The 11,929-nt window shown below is 41.2% G+C and overlaps 1 protein-coding gene across 1 annotated transcript; it reads right to left on the reverse strand.

Annotated features, from left to right (window-relative positions):
* Positions 1-2,150: 2,150 nt before the first annotated feature.
* Positions 2,151-11,290, reverse strand: DDX5 (DEAD-box helicase 5). The gene is made up of 13 exons (XM_060763102.2): positions 11,138-11,290; positions 7,481-7,646; positions 7,071-7,167; positions 6,840-6,973; positions 6,662-6,727; positions 5,947-6,088; positions 5,674-5,834; positions 5,359-5,531; positions 5,131-5,241; positions 4,614-4,675; positions 4,455-4,514; positions 3,068-3,292; positions 2,151-2,811 (listed from the first exon to the last, which is right to left on the reverse strand). The coding sequence occupies exons 1-13, from the start codon at positions 11,167-11,169 to the stop codon at positions 2,438-2,440; spliced, it is 1,803 nt and encodes a 600-aa protein (XP_060619085.1). The 5' UTR covers positions 11,170-11,290; the 3' UTR covers positions 2,151-2,437.
* Positions 11,291-11,929: the final 639 nt, after the last annotated feature.

The raw sequence follows: 11,929 nt of genomic DNA on the forward strand, positions 1-11,929 counted from the left end.
CTGGGTTGTTGTAGGTTTTAAGACTGTATGGTTTTCAAAACCTCACAACCTCTGTGGATGCTTGCCACAGATGCAGGCGAAACATCAAGAGGCTTCTAGAACATGGCCATACAGCCCAAAAAACCTACAAAAAACCACTGTTAAAAAGGCTAAATGGATATCACTTGATCAGGATGGCAAGAAAACATTCAGGAGATCTGAGCAGGAGAAATGCCACATTTAAGGAAAGGCTGGGCTGGTCTCAAGTGAGAGTTGCCAGGACATAGGTAGTACTAAAAGTCTGTAAACACGATGTATCTCAAGAATGTGTGTTTCTGCCATCTAATACTGGCTCCAGTACATACAAAACTGAAAAAGTGAGGTGCTTCATATTCATGTTGATCAAAACAATCATTGCTATTACTGAATACTGAACAGTCTTCCAAATTGGAGGGGGGGGGGGGGGATGATGCAACACACTTTTAAGTTTCTCCATCCATTCATGCACCCATTTCACCAGTAAAATTATTTCACGAATTAATAAGTGCCAAAAATGCCCCTTAGTTACATGAGTTCTAGCCTAATTAAATTTCATATACTTTGCTATACATTTTCCAGATATTTTTGAATTACTGTAGTTTCCAGTGCTGAAAGCACAAGAGTACACTACCATGGAACACATCTTCAAATGCTCAGTCCCATAGCTGAATACCAGATTTAAACGTCAGTGTGGTTTTAGAAGTGCACTTTGCCAACGTTGCCAATGGTATTCAGAACTGGCATAGTCATTCTGGCTCAGCAGCAGGCCAGTGGAAATTTCCATCATGCCACATTTGTTAAATCAGTTATAACCTACTTCCATTAGGTGGAGCTTACAGAGAAGCAGCATTAAACTCACTGAGCCAGTTACCACGGAGGAGGATGGGAGTCAGCCATGTTCAAGTTCCAGTGAGTCAGAATAATCCTATTATAGGTGATTTGAAGTACTTCAGAGCCCTCAAAATAAATCTAAGAGGTAGTTGGGTTACTGGGTCAAAATTACATATTTATCTTTGCTAAGCAAATGAAATCCACTGAAATTAGGATTACCAATTCTACCTGTCCTTTAACAAAATAAAAATCAATTTAGCATCTACAAATATCTGCAAGTTGCAAAGGGAGCCATTTTTAAATGTCTTCCATTCCGATTAAAATATTTTCATGGGTGGGGTGACAACACAAAACAGATGCTAATGTCATTTTACATAACTAAATGTTGTGTATTTATTCAGACTTGCATTTAAACTGGAAATAGGTCTGTGTTTTTCTTAAAAAAGTCTTTATTTGGGTAACCGAATTCTGATTCTGCTCTAAAACAGCTACATTTATTTGCTTACCACTGTAGGTTGAAGCATGTTTGATTCCAGTGTTGAATCACCAATAAACTGAATACTTATCTTACATATACCCCCCTCCCAAGAGTTATGGACCCCTGCAATTCACAAGAAAAATTCCAAATAAGCAGTAATTCTTAAGCTGACATCCTGGAAGCCACTTGTCCACACCAGTAAACCATTTCAAATGCATAGCTGGGTAATTTTCATATTATCCTAGGATTAAAGGAGGAACAGGTGTTTTCCGAAGCCATAGGTACGACATAATCTCCAGTAAACAAGGATCTCCGATACCTTTCCAGTTTCAACAGGAAGTCTGGCATTTAATACATAATTCTAAATGCACTATTATTTAGGATAGGAGGAAGCTACCCTAAATAGGATAATTAAAACCCTGCACTAAACTCATTAGGAAAACGTTAATCTACTGACAAGATTTTACAGAACTGTCTTTCAATGTATTTCCCTTAATTTCCATTTTAATTCCACTAAACCGACAATAACAAGTTATTCAGCCTTTTTAGATAGCTTTTTTTTTTTTACTTTGAGACATTTAAGAATCCTCTCCTTCCATAAGTCAACTTCAAGAGATTGTGATGTCCTTTTCATACAGTGCTTGGGGGAACTTATTACTTATCCAAAAAGACTGAACCCCAGAGGTTCTGAATTCTAATAAGACTCCAGTCAGAAAAATAAGGTTCTCAGTTGATCCTAAAGGCACTTATATTACAGCCAGTCTAGTGAGAATGGAAGATACAACTTCTGATAGAACAATAATTCAAACACGGAACAAGCAACTTCTGTTTTCAAATATCTTTATTGGAAGGCCATGCATTGCCCCCAGTTGTATTTCAAATCACTGTACATTTACTTTGTGAAAACACAGTCTGCATTTTCTAGTACAAAAAACTAAAAATTGTTCAGGAATGTAGAGAATATTCAACTTAAATAGCGGAAAAGTGCACCAGGTACTGTTGCACTGCAGACGTTTCTGCATGTTCCATAAGATTTTAAATAACTATGTTGTCAACACACAATATAAAGAGCAATTATGAAAAAAAAACAAGACACTTAAATAGACTAGGTTATTGGGTATAGTTTGCTGGCATTGGATAACCTATCATTGGCGTACCGCCAGTTGCAGGGTACGTATACTGCTGTTGGTTCATTGCACCGTGCATATTTGCCATGTTATTTCCATACTGTTGGTCATAGCCATTCTGGAAAGCTGTGGTGCCAGCCCTAAATCCACTCTGCATGCCACTTGCTCCAAAGTTGCTTCCAAAGCCAGTTCCATTACCAAAACCTTGAGCACCATAGCCACCATTCTGAGTTTTTGCACCAAAGTCTCTCTTGCCCACTGCACCATAGGTTCTTTCAAAGTTTTCCCTCTCTCTAAAACCAAATCCACCTCTTTTGCCCGCAGAGTATCTGTCACGTCGGTCACCTCTGGAACGACCTAGAATGATTCAAAGTTGAAACAGGCATATTAGGGGCAACCACTCTTGTTCCAAATAGACGCAACAAGCAAACACAGATCTCTTTCCTTGTGACATCTTCTTGCCAAAGCTTAAGTTCTGCATAACTGTTACTATTTATAGCAATATTTCTTAAGTCATAAAGGAATTGTGATGTCAGAACACACTTCACAGTACATGCTCTTGTTAAGTCAGCAATCAAAAATGTATCAGAATAAGGCAAAATAAAAGATTTACCTGAACCTCTGTCTTCAACCAACTGGAGCAATTTTGGGTTGATCGCCTGATTAGCTTCACGAAGTACAGAGATGAGGTCGCTTACTTGCTTTATATTGTTAGGTGTAAAGAAAGTGTATGCTGTGCCTGTTTTGGTGCTGCGGGCAGTTCGTCCAATTCGGTGGATATAGTCCTCAGAGGAGTTAGGGTAGTCATAATTGATGACAAATTTCACATCTTCCACATCTGTAAAGTGTTGCAGTGCAGCAAAAAGCAATGCACAAAATTTTGCACACCACAACAGCCAGATGAAAAAGCAAGTTAGATAGAAATAGACTGTATGACGCTAACTGCTGTAAAGAATGTTAATTATCTATTTCCTGCAAAAAAGAGGAACAGTGAACATTGCTGCAACTCTTCCCTCTTAATCTCTCTGCAATTAACCCTGCAACCTAACATCCTTACCAGAGCACCCCTACAAGTCAAGTGACATCTGAATGCTTCTTGCAGTAGGACCAATAAGTTCACAGTAGCCTCTTGGGAGTGCTCCCAAGGACCTCGAGATAAAAACGAGGCCTTGTCGCACATCAGAAGCTTAAAAAGAGGGCCACACTGCTTGTCTTGCCAAGACCTTTCAACCGCAGCTGCAAGAAAAACATACCTGTCCCCGAAAGGTCATCAAGTTGTTTTCATGCACTGTGTCTCGTCTAGGCAAGCGCTTCCAAGAAGCCAGCGTTCACTTGAGTGGGTCTCTCTCTGGCAGGTCTCGACATGACGCTTAGGGTATAGGTGACGGAGGAACTCCAGGTTTGAAAAGCCACTGCTTTCCCACCCCAACTTGGATATGAGAGGTGGACTTTCAAATTTCATGTGCCAGTACTCACCAATTTGTACAAGGCTCAGTACATTTTAAGTCTGCTCTCTCCATTTCAAAGGTTGGCAAAAATCAGAGACCACAAAAGTTTAATTATTCTTCGACATTTCAGCAAACTCACTGAAATCCAAAGACTCACGGACCACAGCAAACAGTATGCACACAGACTAAACAGCAGTGCACTAGGGCAGTGTCATGCAAAGCATGGAACAGTAGAAATAACCGGGCAAAAGTGAACCGTGAATGAAGCAACCGTTTGAGAGAACAGTTTATGGGGTCGTAGTTTTTGTCTTTGCCTTTTGAAGATTACTGGCACACAATGTTCAACTTTCACCTCTCTATCGGACTGGAAGCGTCCAGACGATCACTTCCATTAGTCCTCCATCCCCCTCGAGTCCTCCGATTGTCATGCCTAGGCCTTGCCACAAAGACTGCACCTTTATGTGAAAAAACTTAGAAAAATGCAGAGGTTAAAGAAAGCAATGAACTTTCTTTAAAAATTTATGTGGCATCCAAGATTAGAATTGTACTAACCTAGACCTCTGGAGGCAACATCTGTAGCAATCAGGATAGGAGCCTTCCCATGTTTGAATTCTGCGCCAAAGAAAAGCAGATTAGTTTGTACTTAACACTAAACACCTGATAACAATATCACCAATCTGAATTATTTTAAACATAATCAGTATTACTCACCATTTAAAACCCAGTCTCGCTCCTGCTGGCTTTTGTCACCATGGATACCCATTGCTGGCCATCTGCAAGTAAATTCGCAACCTCACATAAGCATTCAAACTTTTGTTCCCACCTCTATTTACTGATGTATTAATATATGGCACTGAATTATTGCCTTTGTAAGGCTGCCCCGAGTATAAATGTGGTAAATAAATGAATACTAAAATAATACTAGGGGCTCAGTAGCAATGGCCTTTTGCCATATATGGCTTGGGTGATTATATCATGGCATCTTTTTGCAAAACCACTGCTCTATCTATAGAAGAAAGCCCCAACTTCAGCTGTTCTGATATAATCATTATTGGTTTATATAAATTAATAAAAAAACAATGTAGCAACAGAAGGTAATTAATCATGCCTAGTCAGGATCCGAAATTAAAGCAAAAAAAGTACAATATTGTGCCATTATATCTAGACTAGGGCTGTACCAAAATAGCACAATAACAGGCGAACAAGGAAAGTTTATTGAAATGCTTACCCATCTCGTCTCATTTTTCTAGTAAGGTCATCACATCTTCTTTTGGTCTCCACAAACACAATTGTCTTGTTTTCTTTCTCGCTCATAATTTCTTCCATCAACCGTATAAGCCTTCATAACAAAAAGAGAAGGTCCTCTTTGAGCAGTGATGTCACACAAGAAGCCTTTAAAGGTTCTACAGTCATATGCCTTTATGTTTTCAAGTTGAAAATGTCCCATTTCACTTACTTGTCATCCTTCTCTACATCATGACATACATCCACTATCTGCAGAATGTTGTGATTGGCACTAAGCTCCAGTGCACCAATGTTGATGTGTACATATTCTTTTAAGAAGTCTTCTGCAAGTTGCCTCACTTCCTTAGGCCATGTTGCACTCCACATGAGAGTCTGCCTATCAGGCTGGAAATAAATGGATTGCCCTTAACATCAAATGGTTTGCTTAGCATCCCACACATACAATCAAGGAACTAAACGAAATTCTAGCACAGCTTCTCGGCCATCTTTCAAGTGCACAAACCCAGTGTGAAACTTCGACACTTACTCTTATCTGCTCTACAATCTTTCGGATCTGAGGTTCAAAGCCCATATCCAGCATCCTGTCAGCTTCATCAAGAACAAGGTAAGTACATCTTCGGAGATTGGTCTTTCCAGCTTCCAAAAAGTCTATGAGCCTACCAGGTGTTGCAATGCAAATTTCCACCCCTGGAATCAAAGGAAGATAGGATATTTGGCTTGTAATCTCTGCAGTATACAAAATTGTAATGTTCAGGGTTATTAATCTCCCCCTCCCCACAAAAAAATATGCTTTTCATACCCCTTTCCAGATCACGTATTTGTGGTCCCTTGGGAGCACCTCCATAAATACAAGTGGACTTTAAGCGGCAGGCTCTGCCATATTCTGCAGCCACTTGCTGCACTTGTTGAGCCAATTCTCGAGTTGGTGCCAGCACCAGACACTATGGGGAGAAGTGAAAAGACAGACTTTGTGATGCTCTGAATTGATTAATCAAATCCAGTACCGCATTAAAAGGATGGCATTGTTCCGAGAATGCTTTTTATACATGCCAACACCACTTTGATATATTCTTGGAATATATTCTCATTTACTTTAAATTATTTTTTTGACTTCTAACAAGCTTGCTATACATAAAATAATCCCAAGGCTTCCGTAACTGCTATAATTACATGTTACAATTAGCCTATGCCCTCTACCCGCATAATGATGCTACATTCTGGGTAAGAAGTAAAACCACCGAGGAGCTCCAGCACAAGAGCTAATAGTACACAGAAATGAAACCAGTAGGATCACATGCTCAGCTATTTGTACAGCTTCAAGCACAATATTGAAGTCCTGCCTTGGTTTCAATATTCACCATGATAACCCATTGTTCAATTTTAGCCTTGAAATTTATGAATTCAAAACCCTTTATTAAGTCTAACTCATAAATATGCTTTATTGTGTTAGAGGTGACAAGTCAATATTAAATTAACCCCTCCCCCAGTTAAAATTTGCACAGTTCAGTACTTACAATAGGCCCATCTCCTCGCTCAAGAAATGGCTGATGATTTATATGCACTATGGCAGGCAACAAATACTGTTAAGAAAAGACAAAAATAATATCATTTATTTCTCCAAGCACACTGCAATTCTTAATTTTAAACATTCAGAACAAGTTACTCTCAGAACATACAGAACAAGTCACTCACAGACAGTGTTTTCCCTGATCCAGTTTGTGCTACTCCAACCATATCCAGTCCACTCAAGGCAACAGGCCAGCCTTGTGCCTGAATAGCAGTTGGTTCAGTAAAGTTCTGTCGCTGAATTACTTCCATAACGTTTGCTAAAAGACACAAAAGTGGATTGGTTAAGGGCCTCGAATTCCATGAAAAAAGTATGTATACAAATATCTAAAAGTCAACAATAGCATTGCTGCTTACCAGGAAAATTAGCTTCATAGAAGTTCATAACAGGTTTTGGACAATTGTGGCCCTTAACTGTAATCTCCTTGCCTCCTCTATATTGTTCAATCTCTTGCTGCAAATAAAGCAAAGGCATTCTTCAGCTGTATTATTCTCAAGGGTAATAAAAACCAACAGATACTGAGATTATCTGCTCCCAAAATATTCCAGAGGCCACACAGATGTAAGAAAACATGATTAGAAATCCTCCTCTGGCGCTGGACAAACAATAATATAAGATTTGGGGCTTAGATTTAGTGGCTTAAAAAGCCATTTCCTTTTTTATGAGGATAGGAAGATGCTAGGATCATAAAACTGTTTAGAGACATTACTGTCCTAGTCTACAGTAAAAAGTTCAAACACATTCTCATACAAGGCAGTTCTCATACCATAGGTCGCCTGGCAACATCAGGATGTTCCTGGTAGAAGTTCTTCTCAAACTTGGGAAGCTCATCTAGGTTCCATTTCTTCTTTGTCAGCTTTTCTCCAGGATTTCCAAACTTCTTTCCACCTAAAGACCCCCCTCTGCTTCCTCCAAAACGAGGGCTACCAAACCTGTTGAGACAAATGCGAATATTTCAAATCATTTAACAACACAGCCTGGCAATTCATATTCTATAATGCCTTGCTGCTATATATGCCCATCCACAAATCTCAAATATTAAAGCAGAGGACAAACAACAAATGAAACTGCCCATAAATCTTGTGCTTGCAAAAGCCTGCCTCCCCTCATTGGCCTCTAATATTTGTACAACTCCGTCTAGCCTGAAGGCAACTGGCACAAAAGTCTGCCTTGTTAGTGAAATTATTCTCTCAAAGACCAGTTAAATCTTCGGTCTGGCATATTAGTAAAGTAAGAATTTTGGACTTGTTTTATCTAAGATTTGTAATATTTTGAAAGTTTTATGATATCAATTTTCAGGTAATGTAGCATTTCTGTAGTTTTACTGCTTTGCTAACTTTACTGCATTTTAATGCCTTACTACTAATATCTACCATAACAGACCTTCAATCAGGGTTACAGTTGTTATCTGCAGCTTTTGCTGCATTTTATTGAGTATTTTAACTAGGAGTTTTTAAATGCTGTTTTTTTGTACATCCATTTGATGTTACTAACATTGCTATTGTTTTACAATTGTTAAGTGTTTCAGTAAAATGCAAATGTTTCCCCTTGACATTCAGTCTAATTGAGTCCAACTCTGGGGGTTGGTGCTCATCTCCATTTCTAAGCTGGAGATGAGCACCATTTCTAAGCCAGCGTTGTCTGTAGACGCCTCCAAGGTCATGTGGCCAGCATGACTGCATGGAGTGCCATTAATTCGTTTTACTGTATTGTACATATAGCACTGCACTAACACATGCTTTTGGAAGCCACACCAAGTCCCTTTTGGGAGATGTGGAATATAAACAAAGTTATTAATAATAATAATAATACTATCGCTCTAATCATATCATTTGCCACCTGTGGGTTTGAGAAAGGTAGGGTAGAAATATCGTAAATGTTACTATACATGATTGTATAGTATCGTAACTTTATTTTTCTACCCCGAAGGGACTCTTGGTGGCTTACATGTGGCCAAGCCCAAGGCAACATACAATTAAAAACAAAACAATAACAAAATAGCATAAAATATCATAAACAGTAATAAACAACTATAAAAAACAACAGCAGATTAATTTTAGGGAGGGGGGGAGGCCACTATGCGAACTGGTTAAGAGATAGGGTGGTTCAATAAGGTGGATAGAAACTTATAGTAGCATACAATATTCTTCTTCTAAATAAAAATATATAATTAATAATATTAATTAATTGTGGTAGTGATATTAATATATCACTATCAACATCCAAATATTAAAACATCCAAGATTTAGAGGACAAGCAAAGCAACTGCATTTTATTGAGCTTGGCCTAATGTAAGTTGCCCCAAGTTCCCTTGGGGAGATAATGGCGGGGTATAAATAAAGTTTTATTATTACTAGCTGCCCCCTGCCACGTGTTGCTGTGGGCCACTCTGGTGGTCATGGGGGTTGTGTGTGGGAGGTTTGGCCCAATACTATCGTTTGTGGGATTCAGAATGCTCTTTGATTGTAGGTGAACTATAAATCCCAGTAACCAGAACTTCCAAATGTCAAGGTCTATTTTCCCTAAACTCCATCTGTGTTCCTAGTTGGGCATATGGAATATTTGTGCCAGGTTTGGTCCAGATCCATCATTGTTTGAGTCCACAGTGCTCTCTGGATATAGGTGAACTACAACTCCCAAACTCAAGGTCAATGCCCACCAAACTCTTCTAGTGTTTTCTGTTGGTCATGGGAGTCCTGTATGCCACGTTTGGTTCACTGCCATTTTTGGTGAGAAAATCAACTTTTTTGAGTGAAGGACATACATTGGGATGTTAGGTGTCTTGTGTCCAAATTTGGTGTCAGTTCGTCCAGTCGTTTTTGAGTTCTGTTGATCCCAAAAACGAACATTACATTTTTATTTATATAGACTAGCCATCTCCATGGGGATTCTGTGTGGGAGGTTTGGCCCAATTCTATCGTTGGTGGGGTTCAGAATGCTCTGTGATTGTACGTTAACTATAAATTGCAGCAACTACAATTCCCAAATAACAATATCAATTTATTGGAGTGATGGTCACTCCTTGGGTTAGTAGGTGACTTGTGGCCAAATTTGGTGTCAATTCGTCTAGTGGTTTTTGAGTTCTGTTAATCCCACAAACGAACATTACATTTTTATTTATATAGATATCTATGGCTGGATGGCAATTCGTCAGGAGGGCTTGGATTGCGTTTTCTTGCCCTGATGAAGGGAGTTGGAATTATTTATATAGACTATTATATAGTCTATATAGACTATTATATAGCCTATATAGACTATAGTATAGACTACAATCTATAATCTATGCACTGTGATACAGGACAAAAAGCTTGAACTGTTAAGGATGTGTGTTGTTTTTTTTAAAAAAATTGTTCCGTAATTGTTGAGTGTCTTGACGCAGAGAGGGAGTGCCTCAAAGTGGGTGGGGGAGGATTGTGAAACCGACACAATTCCGGTAAGCAGCTTTTTTTTTAAAGAACAAAGGGGATTATATTTCTTCTTTTTTTTTTAAAAAAAAGGAAGCATGGTGGACTTTCCTTCTCTGGAGTTTTTCTTTTTAAAAAAATTCTTTCCCTTCTCTTTTCTTTTTCCCCCCTTTTTCTCCCTTTCTTTTCTTTTCTTTTCTTTTCTTGAGAACCATACATAAACATCCACATCTCAGGAGTTCCACCATAACACATAATTTGAGTTTTTTCAAAGCAGATGGCTATCTGTCGGGAGTGATTGGATGGTGTATCCCCGCGTGGCAGGCAGGACGGGGTTGAACTGGATTGGCCCTTCAACTCTAGGGTTCTTTCACAGAGGGAGAAAAACGCCAAGGCGCCACTGCGCATGCGCAACCCCCCTCCCCCTTTTTCCATCGAAAGTCTCCTCTAAAACCCCAGCCGAGGAGTAAATCCGTCCCCGCTCAGCTTTTGTCTGGAAGGAATGGAGGAAGAGGGACGGAAAGGGAAGCCTGGAAGGCGGGTAGCTGGACAGGAGGGGCTCCCCTTGCTTTGAGGGCCTATTTTCCCCCGTCTACGCCACATTTTCTAAGCCGGCGCGCGTCCATTTTAACGCCGGGGCGGGGATAAGGAGAGAAAGGAGAGAGAGGAGGAACAAAGGAGGCAGCCGCCGGCATTTTGATTTCCCCTCAGCCACCGCATGGCGGGGACGAGAGACAAAAGAGAGGAGGAAAAGGAGGTCCTTCTATTTCCCCACCACAATCCTTTCAGATATTTAACCATTCCCTTTTCCTTCCCCCTCCCAGACTCAACCCGTTTCTGAATTCCCCCCCACGCCTCTCCTTTTTCCCAAACGCCCCCGCCGCCATTTTGGCCACTCTCGGCTCCCCCCGCCGCCATTTTAAATACCCCCGGCTCCCCCCGCCGCCATTTTAGAGCCCCCCCCCCCCCGCTCTTCCCCGTCAGAGTTCATCCTTCAAAAGAGCCCCCTCAGGTCTCACCCGCGGTCCCTGTCGCTGGAATAGCCAGGCATGCTGACGACGAAGAAAGGGCCTTGAACGACGGAACGGCGAGGGACACAAGCAGGCTGGGATCAACCGCAAAGCCGATGGCGGGGGCGACTGAATGGGGAGTGTCTCGCCGGGCGGATGCCGGTTATATAGCCGGCGCCGCCGCGAATGCCGGGAAGCCGGCTCGTGACGTCACTAAAGAGCCCCGCCCCTCCCTCCAGATTCCACTTCCAACGTTCTTCCTTTTTTTTCAAAGGCGATGGGGCGGGGCTACAGTGATGGGCACCTCTTTCGGCCTATAAGGAGCGCAGGAGCTGGAGCCGGCCGGCTTTTCGGCTCCTTCGGACAAAAAGGGGCGGGGCTTCCCACTCGGCCTAGTAGCCGCTGGAGCCCAGGGCGCCTTGTGAGGCTTGGCTCGGCCTCCACGGCTGACGCCCACGCAGCTCTGAGCGCGCATGCGCAGACCGGCTCTCATTCGGCTCCGGGCACTGACCCTGCTTGGTTCCTGTACGTGAGGACGTTTGTCACGCATCCTCTCTTGTTGGCTAGGGGCCCTTCCGTACAGCCATATAACCCAGAATCTCAAGGCAGGAAATCCCACAATATCGCCTTTGAACTGTGTTATTTCAGTCCACACTGCCATATATTCTAGTTCAAAGCAGATAACGTGAGATTTCCTGCCTTCATATTCTGGGTTATATGGCTGTGTGGAAAGGCCCTAGGAGGATTATATTTATATTATTATTATCTATATCTATAAAAATGCTCTGTGGATAATGAGCA

The sequence above is a fragment of the Anolis sagrei genome, chromosome 2 (genome assembly GCF_037176765.1).
Source record: "Anolis sagrei isolate rAnoSag1 chromosome 2, rAnoSag1.mat, whole genome shotgun sequence".
In the NCBI taxonomy this organism is placed as follows: Eukaryota; Metazoa; Chordata; class Lepidosauria; order Squamata; family Dactyloidae; genus Anolis; species Anolis sagrei.